The sequence below is a fragment of the Neovison vison genome, chromosome 6, assembly GCF_020171115.1.
Source record: "Neovison vison isolate M4711 chromosome 6, ASM_NN_V1, whole genome shotgun sequence".
Classification (NCBI taxonomy): Eukaryota; Metazoa; Chordata; class Mammalia; order Carnivora; family Mustelidae; genus Neogale; species Neogale vison.
In genome coordinates this window covers 137,647,506-137,675,098 of record NC_058096.1, presented here as the reverse complement: position 1 = coordinate 137,675,098, position 27,593 = coordinate 137,647,506, and the positions used below count along the sequence as shown (strand labels likewise).

General features: G+C 40.5%; 1 protein-coding gene across 2 annotated transcripts in view; it reads left to right on the top strand.

Moving 5' to 3' along the window:
- The window catches only part of ULK4 (unc-51 like kinase 4), a 672,337-nt gene that overhangs the window by 533,739 nt on the left and 111,005 nt on the right, over positions 1 to 27,593 (top strand). For both annotated transcript variants that reach the window (XM_044252436.1, XM_044252435.1), the window contains exon 35: positions 78 to 263. In XM_044252436.1, coding sequence (XP_044108371.1) covers positions 78 to 263 — 186 coding nt within the window. The remainder of the gene's footprint in view (positions 1 to 77; positions 264 to 27,593) is intronic.

Here is a 27,593-nt window from a genome sequence, read left to right as displayed (position 1 = left end):
CAAATTTTTTCATGTTTCTAGATGAATACCAGCACTGTCCTCAATTTACTTAAGTAGTCCTATTTGTTAATTTGCAGCTTCCAAATGAGGATCCTGAAATTTTTGAAGTGTCATCCAAGTGTCTTTCCATACTGGTTCAGCTGTACGGAGGGGAAAACCCAGACAGCCTGTCTCCTGAAAATGCAGAGAATTTTGCCAATTTACTGACATCCAAGGAGGACCCAAAAGAGCAGAAGCTTCTGTTGAAGATTCTCAGAAGAATGGTGAGTCCACATGGAAACTGGGTCCAGGATGGGTGGCTTCTCCGACAGTTGATTGAAGAGAGTTGTGATTTTCTTCCACCTGATTTCAGTAAAAGAATACCTGGGTATGTTACTCAGTAGTCACCTCTTGATGATGTTTATCATGTTCTTCCTGTCTCTCTACATATCCACATTTTTTTTCTGAACTGTTGAAGAATAAGTTAGAGACATTGTGCCCTCTCACTCCTTAAAGCATTAAATGGATATTTTCTAACAAAATGGATGTTCTTTTCACCATAGTAATCAAAATCAAGAAATTTACCATTGATACACTTCTTTTACTGATGGGCTATTAATATTGCAATTCTGTCAATTGTCCCAATAATGACTTTTAATGTCTTTTATGGCTTTTTTTTTCTGGTAGAGGATCCAGTTCAGGATCATATATTTTGCTAGACCCTTGTCTTTAATCTGGAATAGTTCTGCCACTTTTCTTCATCTTGCATGACATTTTTGAAGAACATAGGCTAGATGGTCTATAGGCTCTCATTCAGTTTAGGTTTGTGTGATGTTTTCTGATGATTAGATTCAGGAAAACCCCTGAAGGGAAATCATGTCTTTCTCACTCCTTCACACCCAGAGGCACATGATGTCTATTTGCCCCTTCACTGGTGACGTTAATGTTGATCCCTGGGATTAGTCAATGACAGCCATTATTTTTAATGTTGCAATTGTTGCAAGATGGAGATATTCTGACTTCCATCAGTTCTAACTCCCAATATTCTACCTTAAGGAAAAAATTTCCTTTTGCCCCATCGGTTTTGTTTTATATTTTAAAATGTCTTTAGCTGATGTTTACTTGAAAGTACTTTTGAAAACTGACTTATTTTCTTTTTACTGTAAATATTATCCTGCTGGTTTGGAAAGCCATTGTATATAGTAGCTATTGTTGAAATTAATGAAGGAGTGGAGGTCCCGTTTGTCTGTGTCATATTCTGACTTGCCAATCTGTGTTTACTTCTAGCTACAGATATCTTGAGGGGTCCATTGCCCTGGAGGCTACAGATGCTCCAGAGACTTATATTCAAGACAACTTTTGTGCCAGTTTGATAGACAGCTGTAGTGCGTGACCCAGCTAAATCTATAGAGCAGGTTATGGGTGATAGATTAGAAGGGACATAGAGATTTACCCTGAAATGATTTCTCTACAGTTTCTGACATGACACCTATAGGCCCAGTTAGATTCCATTTGGGGAAGAAAAGTTAAATTCAGGGGACTTTGACCTGTATATATGAAAACAGAAGTCATTTCTGATGCTGTTCATCCTTTTTCATTTTTAATTGAGTTAATATATATTATAATATATATAACACATATATGTGTACATATAAAACATATGTATAGTATATAAATATTATTTAAATATATAACATAAAATTTACCATCTTAACCCATTTTAATTATATAGTTCAATGGTACTGTGTGCATTCTAATATCTTTCTCTATAAATTTGTCTACTCTCAGTCCCTTGTATTGGTGGAAGCATACAGTATTTGCCCTTTTATGTCTGGTTTATTTCACTCCATGTAATGTCTTTGGGGTTCATCCATGGTGTAGCCTGTGCCAGAATTTCCTTCCTGTTTAAGGCTGAATAATACTCCAGTTGTGTGTATGGACTACATTTTGCTTATCTTTCCATCTGTCGATGGACATTTGGGTTGTTTCCACCTTTTCTTCTCCATTTAATTTTTTTTTGTCTTTGTATTATTATCATGGCATTTTTCTTTTTTTCAGTGTGTTGTAATCCACTGCTTTCTAGTATGTGGCCAGTAGGAACCTCTTCTGGGTGGCTGTGTCTTTTGCCATACCCCCATCATTTTTTTTTGAGCACTTCCATCATTTTTCCCTTTGTAATCCCATGTGTATTCTCTTTTTGTAATTGAGGTGTTGACAGGCAATGTTATTATTGGGTTCAGGTATACAGCATAGCGATTTAACAGTTCTTTCTATACATTACAGTGTTTGCCACAATAAATATGGTTCTCTGTCACCATACAAAGTTATTAAAATTATTGCCAGTATTCCCTGTGCTGTACTTTTCATTGCTGTGATGTATTTATTTTATAAATCGAAGTTGGTACCTCTTAATCCCCTTCAGCTATTTTGCCCACCCCCATACCTTTCCCCCTCCCCTCTGACAACTACCAATTTGTTCTCTATATTTGAGTGTGTTTCTGTTTTTGTTTATTGTGTGTTGTAGAATCCATATATAAGTAAAATCGTGCGACATCTTTCTTTCTCTGTCTGACTTATTACTTAAATAGTACTCTCTAGGTCCACCCATGTTGTTGCAAAGAACACACACACACATACATATATATGTGTGTAGATATATTTCATTGTATATACATAGCATATATACATATATATACACACACAAACACACATGCACACACCATTCATCCATTCATCTATCAATTCATTCATCTATCAATGGACAGTTAGGTTGCTTATGTATCTTGGCTATTATAAATAATGCTGTACTTGGTATTAAAAACTCTTCAAATGTTTGGTAGAATTCTCCAGTGAAATCATCTAGGCCAGAAGATGGCTTTTCAAGAACTTTTAAATTATGAATTCAATTTCTTTAGTGATTATAGGACTATTAAGTTGTTTATCTTAGCTGAGTTTTGGTGCTTTTTTTTTTTCAGAAAAAGATATCATTTTACTTTAAGTTAGTTAGCATTACAAAATTCCCACTTAACTACTTTACCTTATCTATCATTGTTACATTTACGTATTTATGAAATGTAAAATCAATTGAGCTTTCTCTTTTTTTAATTCAATAATAAACAAATGTTTTTTGAATACCATGAGCTTAGTCAAAGATAGGTGATCTTAGATACAAATAATGATAAACACTCTGGATGTTTATAATGTAGTCCATAGAAAAATTATAGATGTAAAAGAAAATTAAGAATTAAATATACTTTTCTGTTCATCCATATTGTACCTAACTCAATGTCTTTTTTTTTTAAAGAATTTGTCCATTTCTTATAGTTACAGAATTTATGAGCATAAAATTATTCAGAATATTCTGCTATTACCCTTTTCAAATTAGTGTTTTCCTTTTCTTTGGTTAAATACCCAGCAGCAGAATTATTGGATCATATAGTATTTCTCATTTTTTTAGGGACTTCCATATTGTTTTCCACAGTGGCTACCATCAGTTGACATCCCATACCAACAGAGTACAGAGGTTCCCTTATCTCTACCTCCTCACCAAAACTTGTTATTTTTTGTCTTTTTGATTCTAGCCATTGTGACAGATGTGAGGTAGTATCTCATTGTGGTTTTCACTTGCATTTCCCTGATAATGAGTGATGTTGAGCATTTTATCATTTGTCTGTTGGCCGTCTATATGTCTTCTTTGGAAAAACATCTGTTCAGGTCCTTTGCTCATCTTTTTCCCCATCAAACTGTGTGTGTGTGTGTGTGTGTGTGTGTGTGTGTTGAGTTGTGTAAGGTCTTTATATATTTTGGATATTAACCTCTTACCAAATGTATCACTTGCAAATATCTTCTCTCATTTAATAGATTGCATTTTTGTTTTGTTGATGGCTTCCTTTGCCATGCCAAAGCTTTTTAGTTTGGTGCCATCCTAATAGTTCGTAGTTGCTTTTGTTTCCCTTGCCTCAGGAAACATATCTAGAAAAATATTGCTATAGCTGATGTCAGAGACATTATGGCCTGTTCTTTCTTCTAGAATTTTTATGGTTTCAGGTCTCACATGTAGGTCTTGAATCCATTTGAGTTTATTTTTGTGTATGGTGTAAGAAAGTAGTCCAATTTTGTTCTTACGCATGTAGCTGTCCAGTTTTCCCCACACCATTTATTGAAGAGACTGTCTTTCCCTTGTTGTGTGTTCTTGCCTCCTTTGTTGTAGATTAACTGACCATGTAAGTGTGGGTATATTTCTGGACTTTCTATTAAGCATTTATTCTCATAACATGATATTCTAGTTCATCTTCTACCTTTTTTTGCAGCAGCCCTGGAGTCAGCCATTCCCCCAAGGAACCGTGGAACATTTTCCTAGAGTTTTCTTGCTTTTCACTTAGAAAAAGCAAAATACAAAAATGTTCTAGGGTGATGTTATGAGGACTGTTTGCTTAACAAGAAAAACAGGTGGTACAGTCCCAAGAGCCCCATCCCAAGTTGTACTGTCTCATAGAGGAAAGCTCTGCAGAGACATCACCCTGATGTGTCTGACTTAGCTATATGGGAATGTCTGTCGTGTTTACAGGTCAGCCATCTGTGAGGCATGTTTTAAAATCTCCCGCAGCTTTCTAAATTACCCTGGGTCAGTCAGTGGTGGGTTCAAGTTGTGTAAAACACAGTCAGGGATTCTGGGGCCCATTCAGCACAGCTGAGGCCTAGAATTTGCCTATCCTGAAACTCCATTCTAGTCCCACTTAACACTGAGTCCAGTATGTTCAGATACAAATGGCAGTAGATTACTCAGAATTGTATAATGCCTGATGTAGTCTTTCCTCCTGCCTCGCCCACCGCTCCCCATCCTTACCTCTGTGGCAACCATTTTCCTAACCATTGGCTTACTTTCTGTTCTCATCTGCATATTACCAGGGTAGTGATGTGGTCTTGTTCACCACTCTATATTCATCGTGCTATAGCATCTGATCCATAAAAAGTGGTCGGTAGATGTCCATACCTGTGCTGGTCCCAGCATTGAGGACTTTCAGTGCATTGTCTCATTTAACAGCAACCCTAGAGGTCAGCCCCATGGATCAGTACCATTTTACAGGTTCAAAACTAAGACTCAGAGAACTTAAGTAATATCCCCACAGCCACCAAGTAGGAGACAGAAGAGCTGATACCAAGTTGGATAGCCCCTCACCCATGCTCTTTCCAAGCAGCTGGCCACCTTGCCACTGCCGCCCATTACTGAAATGGACTCTGTGGCGTTCATCAAGCTGACTTTAACCAAATTTTGATCTGGAATGCACTTGAGAGATTTGTTCTTTCATTCATGGAAAAAGAAGTCATAGAATTCTTCCTATGCACAAGTGTGGCTTCGAGGATACTAGGACAGTAACGCATCATCTTCCTGCTCCCTGTTCTCAAGGGTCTCTCCCTGGAGAGATAGAAAAACACCCAGCTTCCTTATAAAACAGAATGCAATCCATTCTACACTGGAGAGGCCAGCAAAGTTCCACAGGAACAAGCCCATTAGGGATGAAGTTGGCAGTGTCGTCCACACTTGGAAAGGAGGAAACATCCTGAGCAAGGGATGTGAGATTTATGGAGCTAGAATGGGAAACATAAGAAAAGGGCCAAGAAAGACCAGACCATTCCAGTAGCAATTTTAGTAGCATTTGGAGTTGGGACGCCATTTTTTGGAATTGGGAAATTCTGCGCTCTGAAACAAAAGGGCAGTGACAGCATCTAATTGAATTTCAATTATCTGTACTGGAAAAGAAAGCTTCATCATAGTAGCTGGCATATAATAGGTATTTAATAGGTGTCCAATGATTTGAGTAAGAAATGTCTATAAAATCTCTGCTTTTTTGTTAGTGACAGTTGTTCATTATTTTGCCATCCACTGTGTGTATTGTGAGCGCACTTGAGTCCTTCATGGATGCATAGATCAGACTGAGAAGGGCGTTGTAAGACATGTAGTATGCCCACAGTCTTCTGTCCCAGTCTCCTCTGTGGTATCCCTGCCAAGTTTTTGTGGAGTGGGTGAGATCGGAGAGGCAGATCTAAAGACGACAGGAACTCAAAAGATCCAGAAATGTAAGCAGAGCTTTCCTATGGCCTTCTGGAGGCAGCCTCTCAGGCACACCTCACCTCACCTCGCAGAACTACGGGAACCAGATATGATAGAGAAGAAGGGACCCTTCTAGATTTCTTACCTGCTGTCAGTAATTGGATTGGGGCCTGATAGGTGCAGCCTCCTGGTTGTAAGGAGTTAAGAAGGGAAAGACAAGTCATTGAGGATCTTCCTCAAAGGATTGTTCATTCACGGAGTGCATACTCCCCCCATGAGCACTTCCAAAAACAAGGCCCTGTGCTATGGGGTTATCTCTTTTTAAGCCCTAATAGGAGAGTAACCTCCTTTCCCTAAAGCCAGGTGAACTTGTTGGTTTCATCCAGAGAGGATGTCTCAAATACATGTGACACCATAGTTACAATGCCAAGTAATAAGCATGTCAGAGATTGGTAAACCACCATCAACAGAGAACTTTCTTGGGGCATAAGGTGGCTGATCCCCCCACTGCAGCGAGTCTCACAAAAGGCCTAGATTCTTGAAATACCTGTTTATAGTCCCAAGCTTGTGCTAACTTTCTAAAATCACAGTTTTCAATAACCAATTCAAGATACAGAATATTTAATTTGTGCCAATGGACGTGGAATATGTTCTGCCCCTGGGGTGCTCTTGCTTATTTAGTCTGTATTTAGAACATCCAGAAAATGTTGAAGAGACCTAAGAATGTAATTATCTATTGTAATTTACCAGACAGTTGGGAGGTTTTATAATTATACTTTGTGCTGTAGCTTTAAAAATGTGATGGAATCTTTCAGGGTGCTCCCATGTTTATGGGTCCCTTAAACTTGATATCAGTGGGAGTTTTCCCAGGGTAGTGATCATAGATTAGATACTCATCACTTAGTTAAAGCTAGCTTATTCCAACACTGGAAATACCAAGTACACGCAGACCACCAGACTTGTTCTGTAAAACTGGCTTAAACATAAACTATTGACTACATCAGATAGCAGAGAAGTGATCTGTTGGAGGGTGATGGTGAGATGCTTGATGGGTCTAATACCTGTCAGCTGCCCATCTGTCTACCTGGTGTGGCAGAAGTACAATTTGGGATTGTTCTCTGATGAGGGTTAAGATTCAAGATTATTACAAGTAGCTATCTCTTGGAGCTCCTTTAGCATGTGGCTTTCAGAAAATCTCCCTGTGCTCACCATCGTTTTCCTTCCAAATTCTCACTTACGTCCCCGGGTCCTTTCATTCCAGCATGGGAAGAGGGCTGCTCTGTTGGTAAAAACCAGTGTTCACATACAGGGTCTTTAAAGCTTTGGGGAGACCACATGCAGAAACTGAAAATTCTTCAGCCATTCTTTTTCTATTTTAGGACCAGGATGAGCTATAGACTTAGGTTCAGAAAGGACTTCATTACTATTAGAAAAGTAAAGAAGTGTTTCTTGAGGTATAATAAAAAGGCAAAATGATTCCTCTTTCCCTCCTAGCTTATTTTTCTCATGATAAGATCTTCTGCTCTTGCTTTTCTTCTTAAAGGAGAAAAAAAGAGGAAGATTGGTGTGAAGCCAGCGAAATTTTTAAGAGAAACACTATGCACCCAAACAACTAAAAAGTAAATGTAATCTATTTTGTGGAAATCTGGTCACTTAGAGGTTTTTTATTAAACTCTGAGAGGTGCTCTTATGTGTTTGCAAGGGGGATCATTCTCCGAATCCATACACACCCATTTGTAGTTCACTGGACAAGCATTCTCCACCAGTGATTTCCATAGAGTCGCAAGGTATTTGGGGATTCTGTGAACGACTGAGTTGTCTCTTTCTAACAAAGAAAAACATTGTCTTGCCTAGAATTTTTACTAAATTCCCTGAGCAAACATGCCCAAGCTTTTGAGCAAGACAGGCTCCGGAAGCAAATGGCCAGTGAAATACAGTCCTTGATAGCCTGTCCCTCTCAGGATATAGACTTCTGTCTTGCAGTGAGACAACCATCCCTCTCAAGAGCCTGAGGGAGCATAGGGCTCCTTGCCATAGGTTTCTTCAGGAGGTGCCTGTAACAGAGAAAGCTTCCTTAAAATTCACTTTGAACATGTCTTAAATTCCCCCACATTTCCTTCATCTTCCCCTTTGTGCACCTGCTCCCTCTTTCACTTCTCAATGGAAGCTCCTTGGGATGAGGCTGGTCATGGTCCTGGCTGCTTTCACAGTCTGTTTGTATTCCCTGGGCAGCATAATTGTCCTTCTGTTTTAACTTCTCAAGATGTTCATCTCCCCTCCCCACTCCCTCAAATTCTTCTGGGGAAAAAATTTGTTCCCTTTCTCTAAAGAGATTGCCATTGATGGCACTTTTACCCTCCTTTTTATCACAAAAGTTTCAAAAACACAAAAAGTTGAAAGGACAGTGGACAGTGTAGTGAACACCAGTATAATCAAGAATTGTTATCATAATTGTTACCATTTTATCATACTCTCTATTTCTATGTATCTTATTTTCCGAATTATGTGAATGTAAAAGCAGCATGACACTCAGCCCCTAACTACATCAACATTATCACACCCAAGAAAAGAATAGTTTCATAATATTGATAATCTCCACTTCTTATTTATTTTTCTGGTTGTAAAAAAAATGGCTTTTGTAGCTTTTTTTTTAAGAACCATATAATTGTTGGGGCACCTGGGTGACTCAGTCAGTTGAGCATCAAGCTCTTGATTTTAGCTAAGGTCATGATCTCTCAGGGTGGTGAGATTGTCAGGCTCCAAGCTCACTGGGGAGTCTGCTTGAGGATTTTCTCTCCCTCTCACCTCTCTCACTCTCAAATAAATAAGTGTGCCCCTCCTCCCACTCTCTCTCAAATAAATAAGTCTTAAAAAAAAAAAAAAGAACCACATTCTAGTTAAGGTTCAGACACATATTTAATTTTTTTTTAAAGTCTCTTTCTCTCTTGACACACACTCTATAATTAATCTCTCCCCACAACGTGGGCTCAGACAATACAACCCCAAGGTCAAGAATCGAATGCTCTTCCAATGAGCCAGCCAGACTCCCTTTGTCTCTTTTACTAGAAAAGTCTTTTGCTTCCTCCCCTCCCCACCCAGGAAATTGACTATTTAAAGAGCTCAAGTATTTGACTGGTAGAATGTTCAATATTCTGGAACATATGATTGTTTCTTCATAACATTTTTGGTGAGAATACCTCACTGGCAATAACCCCTCATGTTGTATCCCACGGGAAGCATATGATGTCAAGCTGCCCCATTTGTGGGAGAAGTTTGTTTGCTTGTTTAAGGGGCTGTGTGTCACACCTCTCTGTCTTGCAGATTTGTTTCCCATTGCAATTACAAAGTAACTCTCAGAGAGATGCTTTGGCACTGTGTGAACAACTGTATTCCCCATAACTTTTTTAAACCAAAGGGTAAAATCTATATAAATGGGATGATGTTCATGGAGCAAAAGAAACAGGTGATTTGTAAGCATGAGAGAGGGAACATTTGAAGCATGGGAGGGGCCAACCTGCTGTCCTTGGCAACAGGTAGACTTTCCCTCAGAAAGATGGAAGACCTGCCAGCGATGCTGCTTCCTTCCACAATATTAATTCCCTGAGAACACACCCAGTGTAAATTGTGAGTAAAGCTGAATCTTTGGAATTGGTTTATGTTCTGTAGCCTCCTAACAACCAGGGAGGAAAATAAAATAAGGAAAAAGAACCAAAAAAAGAAGCTGTTTACTCTGAAGGATCATTTATTTATGCAAACCTTGAATATTCCCACTTATAGGGACTTATTATCTGGTTCAAATTAGAGTGATGATTACTCACTCTGGAGTTCCCCTGATTTTTAGTGATCATTCTGACCATCATCAACCCCACTGTGTGGCTGTTGTGTGTGGAATGTTGCAGACTCTCTTGGTTATGTGGGATTTCCTTAATGATGTGATGTGCTTTTAACGAAACCATCTCAAAATAATGAGCATTCAAAGCATGCTAAGTGTTAGGATGAATGTGTTTGAAAAATACCTCCTTGTGGATATGGACAGCAAAGAAAATTGTTCTTAGGGTCCTTCCCTTATAAACAGCTACATTAAATATTTCTAATTTTTTTATTTTTGAAATTATTTCACATAGAATTTTCCTTTACATAAATTATATTAATTTTAAGAAATGAATTCCACTGGTTGAGGGAAGTATCAATTAATATCTATATTCTGTTCATAGGAATATGTTTCTTTCCTTAAAAAGATTGTTTTCAAGTAGATTCACTGTGTATAACAAAGAATGAGAATTTGGTTTCAGGTTTTCAGTTTTTAAATAATCCTAGAAAAAGTTAAAAATTTAAAAATGTTTTCCAGTTGATATTTTAAATATCTGAGAAAGTATTTTCTTTATTTTAATGATTATTTATTTATTTATTTTAGAGAGAGGAGAGAGCAGGGAGGGGTTAGAGAGAGAGGAAGAATCTTAAGCACGTTCCATGCAAAGCACAGAGCCTGGTATGGGGCACGATCTCAGAGCTGTGAGATCATGACCTTAGCCGAAATCAAGAGTCAGATAACTGACTCAGCCACCCAGGAGCCTCTGAGTGAGTACTTTAAATTGTAGCTTTTAGATAACTTGAATTAAAAAGTATTTTGTGACCTCTTCTTTGGGGAGGGTAAGTAATTGATCAACAGAAGTACTTAACCAAGTTTAGGCATATGATTTTGTGATATAGGAATTCCTTTTTGTTCCAGAACAAGTGATACTGGAAAAATAACCACTTAGTGTAAATTCATGTGCTAGCCACATAACAATTGTGGTAAATAATGATAGTTAAGTGGTGGGACTTGATCTCAAAAAATAAAACTAAAATTTATTAAAGTGAATTGATTTTGTCTTTTAACAAATTATAAAAGCATGTTTATAGTGAGTTGCTACTTAGTATTTTGTGACACTATGCAGAAAAGATCTTTACTCTTAGAGAAGACTAAACACTCAGCAAGTAGTTATTAAAAGTGCCTACCCTGGGGTGCCTGGGTGGCTCAGTGGGTTGAAGCCTCTGCCTTCGGCTCGGGTCATGATCCCCGGGTCCTGGGATCGAGCCCCACGTTGGGCTCTCTGCTTGGCGGGGAGCCTGCTTCCCTTCCTCTCTCTCTGCCTGCTTGTGATCTCTGTCTGTCAAATGAATAAATAAAATCTTTAAAAAAAAAAAAAAGTGCCTACCCTGTGCCAGACAGAGTTCCAAAGGCTAGGTATGCAGCAGTGAACAACACAGATAAAAATCTCAGCTCTACTGGAGCTTCCTGGGAGAGTGAGATGATAGCCATGTAGATATAAATATAGTTCTGTTATATTTTAAGCAGTAAAAGCACCAAGAAGATAAGTATATCAGGAAAGAAATAGAGCAGGACATTTGCAACTTGAGATAACATGGCCAGGGAAGGTCTTACTGAGATGGTATCTGAGTGAAGAGTAGACATATGGGATGTGAGGGAGATAATGGGGAAGGGGTGAAGCAGAGGAAGGAAGTCCTTGCTGCCCCATAAGCCCTTGAAAAGACGGGCCTTTATCCTGAGGGTTTTGAGCAGGGGGCTGAGATTGACCTCGCAGTGTTGAGAATAGGCATTGAAGATCAGAGCTAAGAGATGTCAGGAGGTTACTGCAGTCCGGGAGAGTCCTGATCATGGCTTGCAGTTTTTCTATTTTGGATAGATCTTGAAAGCATAACCAGTGGTGTGTGCCAACAGATTGGATATAGGTCAAGACAAAAGGAGTAGTCAAAGTCGATTCCAATTTTGGTCTAAGCTAAGCCCTAGATGGCTAGAACTCAGAGGGAACTGGTTTTAGGGGAGGGTGGGGAAATCAGGAACTCAGTTTGGAATAGGTTCTGTGTGAGCTGTCAGTCAGACAACCAACTGGGAGTGTCTCGTTGGCTGTTGGAGCTACAGATCTGGAATTCTAAGTAGAAGAAGTCTGGACTGGAGGGGATGGTGGGAGGTGTTGACCAGAGTGTGGGGTGCTTGCATGTGGATTCTGGAGGGCTACAATTAATGGTAATTACCAGGTCTAGGGTAAAACCATAGGAGTGAGTGTCTAAAATGTGAAGGTGTCTAAGGTCATTGGATGGAAAGCCAAAATACTGTCTGTTGCTAGAAAGATCCTCTCTATGGATATTGATATTGCTAAGCACTGTGATGGGAACAGTGTCAAGGACAAGGATAGTGAGCCGAGGACCAACTGATCCTGTAATTGCAACAGGGAAGAGTAGCAGGTCTGAGAGACACCTGCAGGGGAGGCAGCATTCTGAGGGAAAAGCCCAGTTTCAGTTAAAGCAACAAAGGGAAGGGAACATCCTGGGAAAAGATGAACATACAAGAGATTTTGCTGGTGACTAACCAAAGGGCACAGTGCATGAAGTTCAAGAGAAGGGATGAACAGGGTCAAGAAGGGTCTGTACAGAGCCTTTGGGAATGACAGTCCAGGGGAAGAGGGGACCTGAGCTTCACATAACGACCAATGTAAACTAGGATAGAGCATGTGAGGAGATTGGTCCTGACTGTTCTAGGCAGACAGGATGGGGGAGGCTGTGAGAGATCAGAGTCAGTAGATGGCTGGTCTTGCTCTGCATGTGCATGTCCCACCTGAGCCCTCCCAAGGCGGCCTCTAGCCGGTCCTTCCACCCCATCACCTGGGGCTCTCCCAGTGATTTGGGACTTGTTGTGTGTGTCAATTTTCACATTCTCACAATTGAATGATGGCACATTGTAATAGCCTGCCTGTTGAACCTTCTTAGCAACAACTTAGAATGGTTTTTGCCATGCTGCTTAAGGTCTCACAAATTTTCCATTGCAATTCATATTAGTGTTGCCTTTTGAAGTGCCTCTCTTCTCTCCACATTTGAGGTATTTGTCCCTTCTTCAGCTGGTGATCATCCAGTTTCTCTGCCAGACCTTCACTCTTCAAAGGCTTTGAGTGTGAGTGTTACACCATCATTGGCAATGATTTAATGAAATTGTTAATGAAATTTAATAAAATCCCATATGTTTTGTAAGATTGGAATTTTCATTTTGCAATTGATCTGTGTATCACAAATAGGCTGACTTATAAAAAAACATTTCACCTCACCCAGCTGAGCACTTTCATGTGTGAGTGCCTGACAGCAAATCACCCACCAGTTTATTGGTGAACTTACTCGTACACCAGACGTGTGCTTCCCAACTCAATCAGAGCTCATGGGGACTTGGGTTTGGAAAATAAATATTTGCATAATAAGAACCCTCTGCCACCCTGTAATGGCTCTTTTAACTTTGTAAATTGATGATCCCCCATGCAGACATAGTTTGCATTTAAGGATTTACCTTTAAACTCAACCATCATAATAAATGACCCTCCTGATCTATGTCTGTGGACATTTGCTTTGATATCTTAATATTTTGATTTGTAGGGTTGATTAGTAAGACTGAGCAAACTGTACGGTCTCCTTCTACTCTTTTTCCCTAGAACCTCAGGAGAGGGCTAAAGAGGTTAGGTGGCCCATACAGGCAGTATAGAAAGACCAAGTCTCATTAACATCTTAGGGTGTTGAGCCATCATCCTATACCAGCATCCCAGGGGTACACATAGATCATTACTGAGACCTGCCATAACTTTTTGTTTCAGGGATTAGCTTTTCCAACACCATTGCTACAGGAAATGTTTTGAAAATGTTCCTGAGAATTATTTTCTGTGGCATCTTGCTTTCCTGTTGCCACTCTCATGACCCTCTTTGAAGCAGGTAATGATTGGAACTCTCATTTCAAATTATCCTTGCTTCCCTTCTGGTTTATACACAGGACATATTTATCCTTTCTTCAAAGAAAGTTTCAAAGTTCTACACAGTGTATTTTTTCAAGATGTTAAATACTTCTATTTACTACAAACAGACCGTACTTGCTTTCTGTGAAATACCCCCAGAAACATGATAGATTTCATTAATTGGGGCTCCAAAATATTTAGTTTTAAGTACCATAAAAGTTTTGATGCCACTCTCTTTTTTTTTTATTCCTTCATTATTGTGTCAAGAAATGAAGCCTGTTTATGAACTCCACATGGACCTTTTGTGTAATGGTTATGAGCAGGTTTTAATGAAATTTGAGAGTGTCTCTAGAGATCACAGATACTGGGGCCTTTAACATTGCAGTGTTGCTTAGCAACCTGGAAGTCATTACATTTCCAGGCTCTGTAATAGCATGATATACTTTTCTTTGCCAGTCCCTGATGAGAATGTAAGGGAAATAATCCCTTTCTAAAGGTTGCACTCCAGGAGTGGGCAGCAAAATAGATTTTTTTTTTTTCTCTTCTCATGGTCTGGGCAGGTTTTAATTCAGTTCACAAGCATTGTTTTTTGAATGTTGCATGTGGCAGAATGAAATAGATTCTAAGATGATGTTCTTAAAAGGAAGGTCTACCGTTCTAAAATTTTATTGTAAATACCATAGGAGTTGTTAACATATGCATGTACCTTTCACTGTGTTGAAAAGATTTGGCTTATTCATTGACTACCAGTTAATCCAAGAATGTCTGCCTATTCAGTCCAGGTATTTGCAGGTACCAGACAGATTTTAAGAGTATAGGAAAACCATATGTTTTAGGTGGGAAAGCTTGCCTTATTGACTATCTTTGGAAAGATATTTTTGTAATTTTTCTAAAGCAGTATCTTTTTAGGTTATAAAAGAATAGATAATTTTACATGAAGTTCATAGCAGCATTGTTGATAGGCAAAAAGTAGAAACAACCCAAACGTCCATCACCTGATGAATGAACAAATAAAATGTGGTATATCCATATAATGGAATATTATCTGGCCATGAAAGGGAGTGAAGTATTGATGCGTGCTACAACAAGGATGAACCTTGAGATTCCTTGAAAGGAATCCCACACAAAATACCACATATTGCACAATTCCATTTATGTGAACCCTAGAATAGAAAAACCTATAGAGACAGAAGGATTAGTGGTTGCCAGGGCTCGAAAGGGAGGGGAGGAAAGAGACTGCTAATGCATATGGGGTTTGGGGAGGTGATGAACATGATCTAGAACCAACTGTGATGGTGGATACAAACCTTTGTGAATATACTGAAAACCAGTGAATTGAAAGCTTTTAAAATGATGAGGTTTGTGTTATGTAAACTTGTTATAAACAAGTTACAGTATCCAAGAAAAATAGTAAAAGGAATATATAACCATGGTAGAAAACTTGGGAAATATCTGAGTAAAAAAAAGAAAATCATCCTTAAACTTATAATCCGTACAATTACCATGGTTAATGTTTTGTTTCATTCTGGATACACATGACCTATATGTGTGTATTTGTGTGTGTGTGAGTGTGTGTGTGTGTGTGTGTGTGTGTGTGTACATATGCACAAACACACATGTATATTGACATGTTTCTAAATGATTAGAGATTTTAAGTCATGGTGGTAAAAAATTAATGTGTTTACCTTGATTGCCTCCACAAATTCCATCAAAATGATCAATATAAATAAAAAATAAATTTAAAAGAAGGTAAAAAATTTAAAAATTAAAAAAATAAGCAGAAGTGCATAGTCTCACTGAAAACAAGGAAAAGGATCAGTAATAGATGTTTAATTTGGGGAATTTATAGAAGACAGCAATTAATTTAAGAGAGAGGGTATTCTGAATTTAGGAGACCTCAGATCACCATAGGTGAAGAAGCATGTTTATGGAGAAGCTTTAGAAGAATCCCAGGCTCAGGGTCAGCCGGGGCTCAGAGGCAGCGCAGAGCCTAGGCCCTGGCCACAGCCTTGGACCTGCTCAGCACAGGAACTGCTCCAAGGTGCTCTGCGGTAGCTGCAAGGGTGACTGAATTCGGGCTGGACTGTCCTGGCCCACCAGAGCCACTGCCCTCCACCAAAGCGAATTGAATGCTCAACCTTCTGACCCTGTTCCTCTTCTGAATTTAAGTCACTCATTTCTCCTTCATTTCGTCCAGGGCAAAGCTGCCATTGCTCTCAGCAGCCTCTGCTTAGCAGAGATTCCCTAAGGAATCCTAAGTGAGATCTTACAAATTCCTGAGGTGGCTACCAGAAACTCACTCATATAGATCTTCATTTGTGAATATGAATAGGCAAAGAAGAAATCAATTGCTGGACATTTGAGGAAAGTCTATAGCCAAAGAATAGCCACAGGTGAGCCAAAAAAGCCAGTGGTTACAGGAAAAAAAAAATAAACAAGACTTAAAAAAAAATTCCAATTAGTATCCTCATAAAGACTTTAAAGATTATTGCATTCATAAAACATGGCTTTCGAATTTTAAAACCCAGTAGAGAGGTTGAGTAACAGAATAAACTCTGACAAAAGCCAAGTGAATTATTTATAAAACAAATCTGAAGAGTTCTTTCTGAACACAGAGTGAGAGAAATGTTAAGAACTGTGGCAGATGGATCCAGGAAATCCAATAGCCTTTCAGGGAAACAGTCTATTAGCACCACAGGTCTGGTGATCCACCCAAGTTAATTACCCTCTTGGCATAGGGAAGAGGGATTGAACACCTGACTGTGGTATGTGGATGTTTCTTCCACATCCTCTCCAGGAGTGCAATCTGCTTGTAGGCTATATGCATAAATGTATAGGTATACTTACTGTGTATCTGTTTGCAAATTGCTCTCCCGTGGAGCTGTATATACACACAATAAGTGTGTGTGTGCGTGTGTGTGTGTGTGTTTGTCTGTATGTATGTATGTCAGGTTTGTTTTCTAAAGGTAGGTATTTGGGGCATTTCATTTGTAGAATCTATTGAACTGGATCCTGATTGTTTTGTAGTGTTTAAAACATAAGGTGTATAATATTACTCTTGGAAGAACACATTTTCTAAGGATTTACATATATTTCCAAAACTGTAATATACAAATAAAAGATGATCCCATCCCTTTTCCCTTGTATTTCATCTAAATAGTCACCCCTCTTTGATGCTGAGCTAATGGGAACCACCAGCAATGTTATTAGCCCCATGAGTTCCTTGAGTTTCCATTGAAGTAAATTTTTTTCATCTTCTTATTTTTAATGGGGATATAACTGATATACAACATTAATTTCAGGTGTACAATGTAATGATTGGATATGTGTATATATTGTGAAATGATCATCACAATAAGTCTGGTTAACATCCATCACCACATCTCTTGTCTTTAAGGATAGACATTTTAAAAGGTATAAGGTGATGTCTCACTGTATTTTTAATGTGCATTTCCTTTTTTTATTTTAAATTAAATTTAGTTAACATATAATGCGCATTATTAGGTTCAGGGTAGAGTTTAGGGATTCATCAAGTCTTAAGAGGATTTCAAGAGTGGAATTGAACTCGGGGAATCCATGAAGCCATGCGACCAGGATTCCTTGTCTGGTCCCCAAGGGCTGTCTATATGTGGTCCCCAAGGGCTGTCTTAATACCTAAATGCTGCTTGCTGTTTGCTTTGAGAGCATCTCTGGCCTTTGCGATGGTGCCACTGTGAGACTGTCCCATCTTTTCTGGATTAGCAGATCTAACCCAGGCAGCCTTTCAGATGTGTGATTAACAGATCACCCTTTGTTGAGATACACAGTGAATCTATCCAGATGCTTCCTGAATGATTCACTTTGCAATATGGAGTATTTGATTTAAACCAATTTAATCTATGTCTTTAACCAAAAATATCAGTTGTCCTAATTCGATTTTTAAAAAGCCTTTGGTTTATTTGATACAACTTTAGGACGTGATGTTCTTTCTATTGAGGTGGGTGAAGTCTGAACTTCGAAGAGATGCTTGTTTTGCATTCCCAGTGAAAGAGCTCAGTCAAATGGTAAAGAGGCTTGGGGGGTTACTGTTTACTGCGACATGAAGAAGCATTCACCCAGGGTAGACCCCAGTAAAAACACCTGGATTTCCAGACCAGATATTGAGATTACCCAGCAAAAATCCGAATCCGGTGTGTAATGAACTTGCTGAAATAGTACCATCTCAGGGCTAGTTTGATGGTGTGACGGAGTCCACAGTCTCCAGCCCCTTGCTACTCAAAATGTGGTCCCAGACCTGTAGCAGCTTTACTACTAGGAAGCACATTTGAAATGCAGAGTTTTGGGTCCCACCCTGTGCCTGCTGAATCAGAATCTGCATGTCAGCTTGTCCCCCAGGAGGTTCATGGGCACACTCTTTGAACAATAGTACTCAAAAGAAAGGGTGGGGGGAAGACGGAGTGGGAGGCAAAGGAAAAGGAAAAAGGAAGGAAAAAACACTACTCTAGGGTCTGCTCCTGCAAATCCAGAGTGGGTGGTTACTGAAGCCATAAAATAGATCTGGGTCTGAGAGATTCCCTTCTCAGAATCCAGTCTCTCTTGAGCCAATTGCATGTACTTTTAGCTGTGTTTTCGAGAAGAGACTCTTCTTGGTCTCAATAAGAGACTCTTATAGGTATCTGTCCATTTATTTCTAGAAGACCTGTTAACATCTACTTTTGGTAATCTTTTTATTTCTTATTTTAATTTTTCTTATATTGGAACATGATCATGACATTCAAAGTTGACATAACTGTTTATGGTTTCTGTTTCTAAAAGCTTGTTTAACTAGTAGAGAATTCACAAGGGCAGGAACTTTGAACAGCACGAGAAGAGAAATACCAGGGAGAGAATATTGATTAAATAAGCCCGTGAAACAGACTAGCAGAAAGTATGAGAGTTTTCCCGTCTGCTAAAATGATAATATCCACGTACAAATGCATTAATAATGCAGTAATGTGGACAAAGGGCCCAGCTTGGGGTCTGGCAGAGGGCAGGGAGCCAACGTTGTTTCTGATCGATCATTTCAGGGGCAGAGGCCAGGAAGCGAGGATGGGGGGGGCAGTATTGAGTGAGCCCTTTTAGTCATCACCAGTGACTGGATTGACTTAGAGAGGACACTAAGGCATAGCTAGGCAGGTTCAGACCTCTCCTTCATTTACCTGCTGTGTCCTTGGACAAGTCACTTGACATCTCAGATCGGAGTACATCTACCTCCTGGAGCCCTCATGTAAGGATTACAGGAGATGATAGTCCAGCACATCGCTGATCACAGCACGGACAAAGCCATCAGTAAAGGCATCCATGACTGCGCATGCGCACAGGGATAGGCTTTGGAAATGGCAAGTGTATTTCCAGATCCTTAGGACCCAGGTATCTGTTCCTACAAGACTGTAGACTTCCCTAGAACTTACTTTCTCAGTGAATGCCACTGCTGTTTGAGAACACACATCCTTCCTATCTACAATACACACCTTCCACGCAGGGCTTCGGTGACAGAGGGCTTCGGTGACAGGGGGCTGGCCAGCACACTGCATAATGCGTAAAGTTTTATTGCTTGCCTCTATGAAGCTGGGGCTCTGAAGTCAGTTTTAGAGCAGTCCCCGTCGGACTTGCTGAAGCAGCCCTGGGCCAGCAGCAGTCTCCCGGCACAGAGGAGGCCTCTGTTGTCTGCTTCCCCAAACTAGGGATCAACCTTGCTGTGTCTCTGGAGAGCTCAGAGCTGTCAACAGAGCTGCTCATGACTTATGCATGAAGCCAGGTGATCCCATCTGGTCTCCCTCAAGGTCTCGACCCTTCCTTGGCCCTTCCCTGCGGCCAACATGGAATCCTTAGCCCCTGGGGAACCTGAGGCCTGTTGCCAATTACTGTGGGTATCTCTCTGTGCTTCCCTAAAGAGCTCCTTGTGCCTTGTTAGGCTTAATTACATGGCCCCTGAGAGCTGGAGCCTGTGGTTTGAGGCTCACCAGTGGCCCTGGGGCATTCTGAGGAGGGGCAGCAGGGATCCTGGGGTTCACAGTGCAGCGGTGCACACACTTGCCGCCTCCTTGACCACTCCAAAGGCTGGAGGGTGGCCAGACTGCTGCTGCAGTTCACACTGGAGACTGTGTCACCCCACAAAAACTTTCTAGGAACAGTGCATCCAGGATAGGGTGCCTTGATCTCCTGAGCTTCTGAGCCATTGCGAACCTGGAATGTCCTCTGCTGCTAAGTGCAGGGAATTCCAGTTCTTGTTGCCAACTGTTAATCAAATGACTCTAAAGACTGGGGATAGGTGGATATTAATAGCCCCATTTTTCCTTTGAGGACACTGAGGCACAGGAACCCAGATGAGTAGGTTGTAGATCCAGGATTGGAACCCACATATTTTACCTTAACATCTTTAACCATCGTCATCGTGAATCGTGTATGTCGTGTCATATTTACCCCAAATAGGAGAAAATTATGCACCTAAAGTGGATAATAGGATAAATTTTATCACAATTTTTTTTTTAATTGAAAAAAAAAAAGAAGAATTGGCAAAATCCTCCAGGGTCTACTTTTATAAATGTGTGGCTAATTTGAATGTTCCTAACTGATCTCTGCTTTCAGTAGCCTGAATGTGTCAATCTCTAACTCAATTATAAATTCTAACTTTTCCCTTAAAGTTGTCTTTTCTTAAAAAAACATCCCCCAATAATTTGGTGCCCTCATTCTTAGGAACTTTCTGTAAATGTGTTGGCAACTACTTTTAAGGGCTGCATTTCTCATATTCTTTAATCCACGTGTCTATGCCAGTTTTTAGGTCACACCTGAAATGAATTTGCTAGTCCTGGCCATCTATTTTAAAGTTAACCCTCTGCTGTCTGCTGTGGCTGGGAAGTGGGTTATTCTAGCTAATTGAGGCATCTAATTAATGTTGTCCCAGGAAACTAAACTGCGGTTAAGTTATGCTTATTGGCAAAACTCTTCTAAACCTACGTTAGTCTTAGCTTGACTGTTTTGAGCTCTTTTCTTTTTTTATAAATATTTTATTTATTAGAGAGAGAGAGAATGTGTGCGCATGAATGGGAAGGGGCAGAAGGAGAGGGAGAAAGAATCTGAAGAACACGCTGCACTGAGTACAGAGCCCGACATGGGGATCGATCCCATGACCATGAGATCAGTGTCCTCAAGAACCAAGAGTCAGACATGTAACCGGCCGAGCCACCTGGACACATCAGAACACCAACTGTAGGCTTATTTAATTATTTTGTTGTTATTGTTTTATGAGCATGGCTGAAGTTCTTCATAATGATGTAAAATCAAACAAAACAAAACCAGCCACCTTCCTTTGAAACAACACCAAAGCATTACAATCTATTTTTAAAATTTCTATGGCAGAAACTTGCATTTAATACACACCGACTATATCAAAATTTGAGTAAGATGCTGCATTTTATTATCATGATTAATATTACACAATCACAGAAAGGTACAGAGAGCAAAATAACAAAACAGTCTAGTCACCACCACCCACTGAGGTGCTGCTTTGAAAAAATATCTTAGTGAGTCATGCTAGGGTATGAAAACGTATAGTAATGTGGCAATGGAAAAGAACCCCCAAATAATGAAGTATTTTCAGCAGTTGAGTTTTTGAGCTTATAGGCACTTTTATGGACAATGCATACCATATTCTGGGGGATTCTGTCTTCTGCCTCTGCAGGGAATGGCCCAAGGAGAGATGAGTTTATATTCAAGAGCACTTGGCAAACAGCAGGATAAGAAATGAGCACTTTTGATAATTCTGCATATTTTTTCCTGAACTTTATGATATCAAATCCATTTCCTCTTAGTCAAATCTAAGTTTACTGTGTTCTATTTTAAATCTTTTATTTTTTAATTTTTTATTTTTTTTAATAATTTTTTCAATTTATTTATTTTCAGAAAAACAATATTCATTATTTTTTCACCACACCCAGTGCTCCGTGCAATCCTTTTAAAGATCTCCAAACCCATTATTTCCCCCCATCTTTTTTGTCAGCTGAGGAGTTTTCTTCATATTTCACTGGGAAAACAGAGGCCATCAGAGGAGAACTGCCTTCAACTCCTTTCCGAACATGGCAGCCTCCCTGCATCTGAGCTACTCCCCTCCTGTCCTCCATTCCTGCCCTGACCCTTCTCTTCCTTCTTGCTCAGGGATGTTTTTCTGACCTCTTTCCTGCATTGTCATTGTCCCCTTAGCTGGGTCCTTCCCTCAGGGCACAGTTTGCTGTTATATCACCCATTTTTAGAAAGGCTTAAACTTCTGCTGACCCACATCCCTGCCTAGCTGCCCCATTTCTCTGCCCCCATCCCAGCAAACCCCCTTGGGATGCAGCTAGTGAGCTTTCACTCCCAACCCTCTATCAGACAGCTCTCACTGTGACAGCTGGTGACCTGTCCTTCCCCAGACTGACTTTCACTTGCCCTGTGGCACAGTGGTGGCTCTCACCTTTGGGAAACTCTCTCCTCCCTGAGTTTCTGGGATGGAATATTGTCCTGCTCCATCTACATTCAGTCCTCAGCAAGCTCAGCCAGTTCCTTGCCTCTCTGGTCACCTTCATATTTGCTCCTTCAAGCCCCTGAACTTAAGCCTGATGGCATCCAGCCTGTTCTATACTGTCACTCTGCTGACTGTCATACCTCGGACTTCCTGTTCCCCACCCAGCTTCACAGTCTGTTTTGAACATGGCAGCCAGGATAATCCCTTTCAACCCGAAGTGACATCGTGGCACTCTTTCTCAGAGTGAAACCTATGAGGCTCTTGCGAGTTGGCCTCCACCCTAACCCATCTCATCAGCTGTCCTACTGCTTTTCTTCTTGCTTACGTCAGTCCAGACCCACGGGTCCCTCCTCAGACATCCCAGGCATGCTTGTACCTCAAGGCCTGTATAAGGGCTGTACCTTCTTTCTGGATGATTCCTCCCCACACCCTGGCTTCACCCCTTCTTTCAGATCTTGACTCAAGTGTGACTGGGACAGAGACCTTCCTAGTCAGCCTTCCTTTTCTGTGCCCTTCATCTATTAACCAGCTTCCTTTTTCTTCATTACACTCATTGTTATGCTGTGTTGTCTGTCAGTTTGTTCATTTTCTATTGTTTTTCTTCCTCACTAGGTTATAAACACTGCGAGGACAAGGAGTTCATCTGTTTTTAGCATTGCTTCTGCATCCCTGCCACCTAGAGTTGTACCAGGAATATCTGATTTCTTTAAATAAATGAATGGTTTTGGAGCCTGCTCCTGCTCTGGATAGACAAGCCACAAGCTGTGCAGTAGAGCCCACTCTTTCATGCTATGTTTGCCCACAGATGCCCTGTGGCTTGAGAATGTGCAGGAGGCCATGCATAATGGTGTATGGCATGGACTCTGAGATTAAAACCTGGCTCCACTGTGACCTTAGGTTACTTAACCTGCCGGTGCCCCAGTGTCCTCATCTGCAAAATGGAATTGTAATAGTCCTCTCCTAGCGTAGGTTTCTTGTGAAACTCAGAAGAATTACTTCTGCAAAAGCAGAACAGTGCCCAGCACATGCTAGGTACTATCTATGTGTTTGCTCTATTATTTTAACTCCCCTTTGGATCTGCCATGACACCTGCCACAGTAGCCTGAATTCAGTGGCAGTCATCAAATCCATGTCTCCTGTTGGGGAGACAACCCAAGGGAGAATAGGTGATGTGTTACATCAGCAGGTAGCAGACCTCGTCCCGAGCCATTCCCACTTCATGTCTGCATTCAGCAAAAGTGCTGAGCCCTACCCTGTGCCATGCTCAGTGTTGGGCATTGGGCAGAGTGATATGCAAACACAGCCCAGTCACTAGTTTCAGGGAGCTCTCCATTCTGCTTATGTAGCTATGGGAGCTTGGTGTCCCACCCACTCGGAGGAGCTGACAATGAGGGAGGTAGACCAAATGCAGTCTGTAATTTCATCTCACCGGCTCCCATGCATCCCAGAGTTGGTGTGGACTTCCCCCCATCTTAGTGTGCTGGCATTTGGGGTTTGGGGCATTGTACCCCATATAGCACTGACACATCCACCTGGAGTGGAGTGGCTGCTTATTCCTTCCAAGATCACATTCACAAGGAGGAAGGTTTCAATTTCAGGTGTAAATCTAAGTGTCTGCTCTATACTAGGGAACCTTGGCCAAGGTACTTCCTGAAACATTCTCTGAATTTCAATAAACTAGAGATTTCAACATCTGCCCTGCAGGTTATTGTAAGGATCAGAAGCTTACCCAAATGTCCTCACATATTCCAGGATTTTAGGGTCACCATTTCCTTTAACCTCCACTTAAAATAATTGATGTGCCCTAGGGTCCAGCACTCCCCCATGGTTGCAGGAGACGCCTGAGAAGTAGAAGGGGCTGAGAATCAGTTGGTCTCTTGTGCCCCAAATCCCTGCTTGCTCCTCATGATCACACCTTTTAGTATTCCTGTCCTTTCTCACCCTATTTTGCTTAAAACTTGCACCTGAGGCTTCTTCTCTCATCCCTCAGCATTCTATTTCCCCAAGGTTGGGGAGGGGGCATTTTCCACTTGTTGCCTAAACTGTTAGGCCTCATTCTACCTTGCATCCCACTTCCCAGCTGCCCCCCCTTCCTTCAGCTCCTGCTGCCTCAGCCTTGGGCCCTACCTAGGACTTGACCCTGCCGCTTGAACCTGCTCACCAGACTCCTAGCTCTCTGGACTTTGCCTGGTTTCACCTTACCTTCTACCCCAATCTTGTCTTCCTTATGGACCACCTAAACCAGAGAAATATTTTTTCCCCCGTAGCTAGCAAAATTTAATCTTTATTTTTATTTTCTGATTACAAGTAACATGACTCTTTGTTATATAATTCAAGTGTTACAGAAATGACTGAGAAAATTAAAAATCCCAGAGAAAAGAATCCTATGAAATGCACTGTCTCACAACTGCCTTTTAGCACTGGCTTGTGTGGCATGGAGTTTTAAATCTGGTTAGTCTACAGTTAATAAATAGTGGGGACATAAAGGATATCATTTCTAATGTTATGATTTATAATACTACCACATCCTCAGAGCTCTGTGAGGGATCACATCAGAAAAGAATAGTCAGAATCACTGAGAATTCAGAGAAAAGAGAGATGAGCAAGAGACAGAACACTAGATAATTCACATCTGATGATAACAAATCAAATGTATTCCTGCCAGGCAGCTTCGGGCCTCCTCTGTGTGTCTGACACGTCCTGATGACTGTCACGTCTCAATCTCCTATTCATAGGGCCTGATGTTCTTTGAGTGATCCTCTTTCCTTTCTAGAAAAACATGGGGAGTCACAGTAGAGCCAATGAACAGTTGGTCACAGAGAACAAGAGGGGACAGGGCCCCTCTTTGGAGGCCTGCAAATATGAACACAAATTCAATTATGAGGGTCATGACCTATTTTTCATCTCACCATGGTAAGAATGATAAACAAATTACATGTAAGGGAAAATGACTTGATAGTTAAATGAAATATCCAGGTGTTTATCTAAAAGAGGCTGTGGGATATCCTTGGGGCTAGCAGTCTGGTTTGCATCGAGTATCTGTTCATAAGTTTTCTGTTTTGAATTTGGTGACATTTTTAAGCTAGCTGTTTCATTTTAGCATACCCAGTAATGAAATAAACAAAGTGTGAATATGAGACAGTGCTAGTTAAACATTTATACCAGCCCTACCCTGTCATTTCTTGAAACTATTAAAATGTAATGTTTTTATATGAAATCATTATAAATTTATAACAAGTCTAATCTGTGGTGATGCGCTGTTCCATGGACTGTGAATTATTGTTCTAAATTTCGGGTGGCAGATGCTTTCTCTGAGAGATGGTGCCGGGATGATTAGTTCCTATGATGCAGTGTAAGAATATGTCTTTAATTTGCATAAAACATGAGTGCTGATTATACAGTTTGATTTGAGACCTTCTACAATATTTTTCCCAAACAACAATCTTGACAATCAGCTCTCTTACAATAAGGAAGTGCTGATTGATTATGAATACTGCCCTGAAGACTTTCTACCCCCAAATCTCCATTAAAAATGTATCCATAGAGACGATGACACTAAAAAAAAAAAAAAAAAAAAAAAAAAAAAAAAAATCACTAAGTCCAGGATGGGTGCAGTAATGAGCTGTAAGCAGAAGTTAGGTTCTGAAAAACAATCTGAGGGGTTTGAAGTGGCGGGGGGGGGGGTGGGAGGTTGGGGTACCAGGTGGTGGGTATTATAGAGGGCACGGCTTGCATGGAGCACTGGGTGTGGTGAAAAAATAATGAATACTGTTTTTCTGAAAATAAATAAATTGGAAAAAAAAGAAATATCATAGTCTTGCTCATAGTAAGTGAATTATAAAAATTATATATATGCACATTTATTTCTTTGTTGATTTTTTCTTATTATTAAAAATAAAAGAAGATGTTCTCCATGGTAAAAAAAAAAAAAAAAAGAAGTTAGGTTCTGCAAAGCTTTTGCTGAGCTCAAGGGCATGGGGTTTGGAGGTTGGGATTCAGCCCAGGATTGGATCCCTCTTCCCAGGGCGAGGCTTAGATGTGGGTAAACCAAAAGCTACCATTTCTTGAGGTGATAGAAGAGTAATAAGAATGCCTTTCCACCTCAAAGTGTCTCTGTCCTCCCTGAAAGTCAGCATCAGTTCCTAATATTCCACCATCAGGGATCTCTTTTTGGGGAACAAGCTCTCATTAATAGGCAGGCACTCTTAGACAGGTGATGTTTTAACCCTCAGCATAGTTAGTTCATGGGCAAATAAGAGTTTTTCCAACGTGGTGGAGAGCTGAGAGCAACTCCTTCAAGAATGATGACTACAGGGGTGCCTGGGTGGCTCAGTGGGTTAAGTCGCTGGCTTCGGCTCGGGTCATGATCTCAGGGTCCTGGGATCGAGCCCCGCTTCGGGCTCTCTGCTCAGTGGGGAGCCTGCTTCTCTCTCTGCCTCTGCCTGCCTCTCTGCCTGCTTGTGCTCTCTCTCTATGTCAAGTAAATAAATAAATAAAATCTTTTAAAAAATTAAAAAAAAAAAGAATGATGACTACAATAGAAACAAATCAGGGCTTTGATATATGTACGAGGTAGGAGGGGGGAGGAGACAGTGACCTAGATCACTGGGATCCACAAGCAAAAGTGGGGTCAGCAAGCCATTCTGGGTTTCCATAATATTCAGAGGGCAAATGTTTACCTGGAGAAGAGTGCACAGTAGTTCTTGTCTACAATTATATATGCCTGTAGTGAAAACAGATTTGGAAATTAAGTTATACTCTAGTAAACAGTTTCTTTGGTGGGCTGGCAGATCTGCCTCAGAGTAGGGCCCTCATTTCTTGAGATTACAGGACCCTTGTATAATCTGGGCTCTGCCAAGCTTTTGCCTGCTTCCTAACTTAAAAGCAGAAAGTACAATAAAGAGTACTTCCTCTATTGTGTCTTGACCTCAGGGAGCTCCCTGTCCTAATGAGCAAGAAGCACGTTACCACCCAGTGTTTGTTTAGAAGGTGAAATAAAAAACTTCAACAAAATTGAGAATTACCTGTAAATGTACTCTATAAATGAGATAGCTGAAAAGAGACCATTGAAAACCATTCTCCATTGAAATCCCCGAAACAGCCAGAGAAGCTCGTTTTGCAGTGGATGCAATTTATGAAAATGGCAGCTAGTAATGCTTGGGAAATGAGAGGTCTCTGCCAAGCCACTCAAGCCTTTTAGTAAAAGAAAATTGGTCCTCGTGATCTCATAAGGCTTTCTCTATGAGATCATGATTCCAGCACAGCCTCTGCTCAG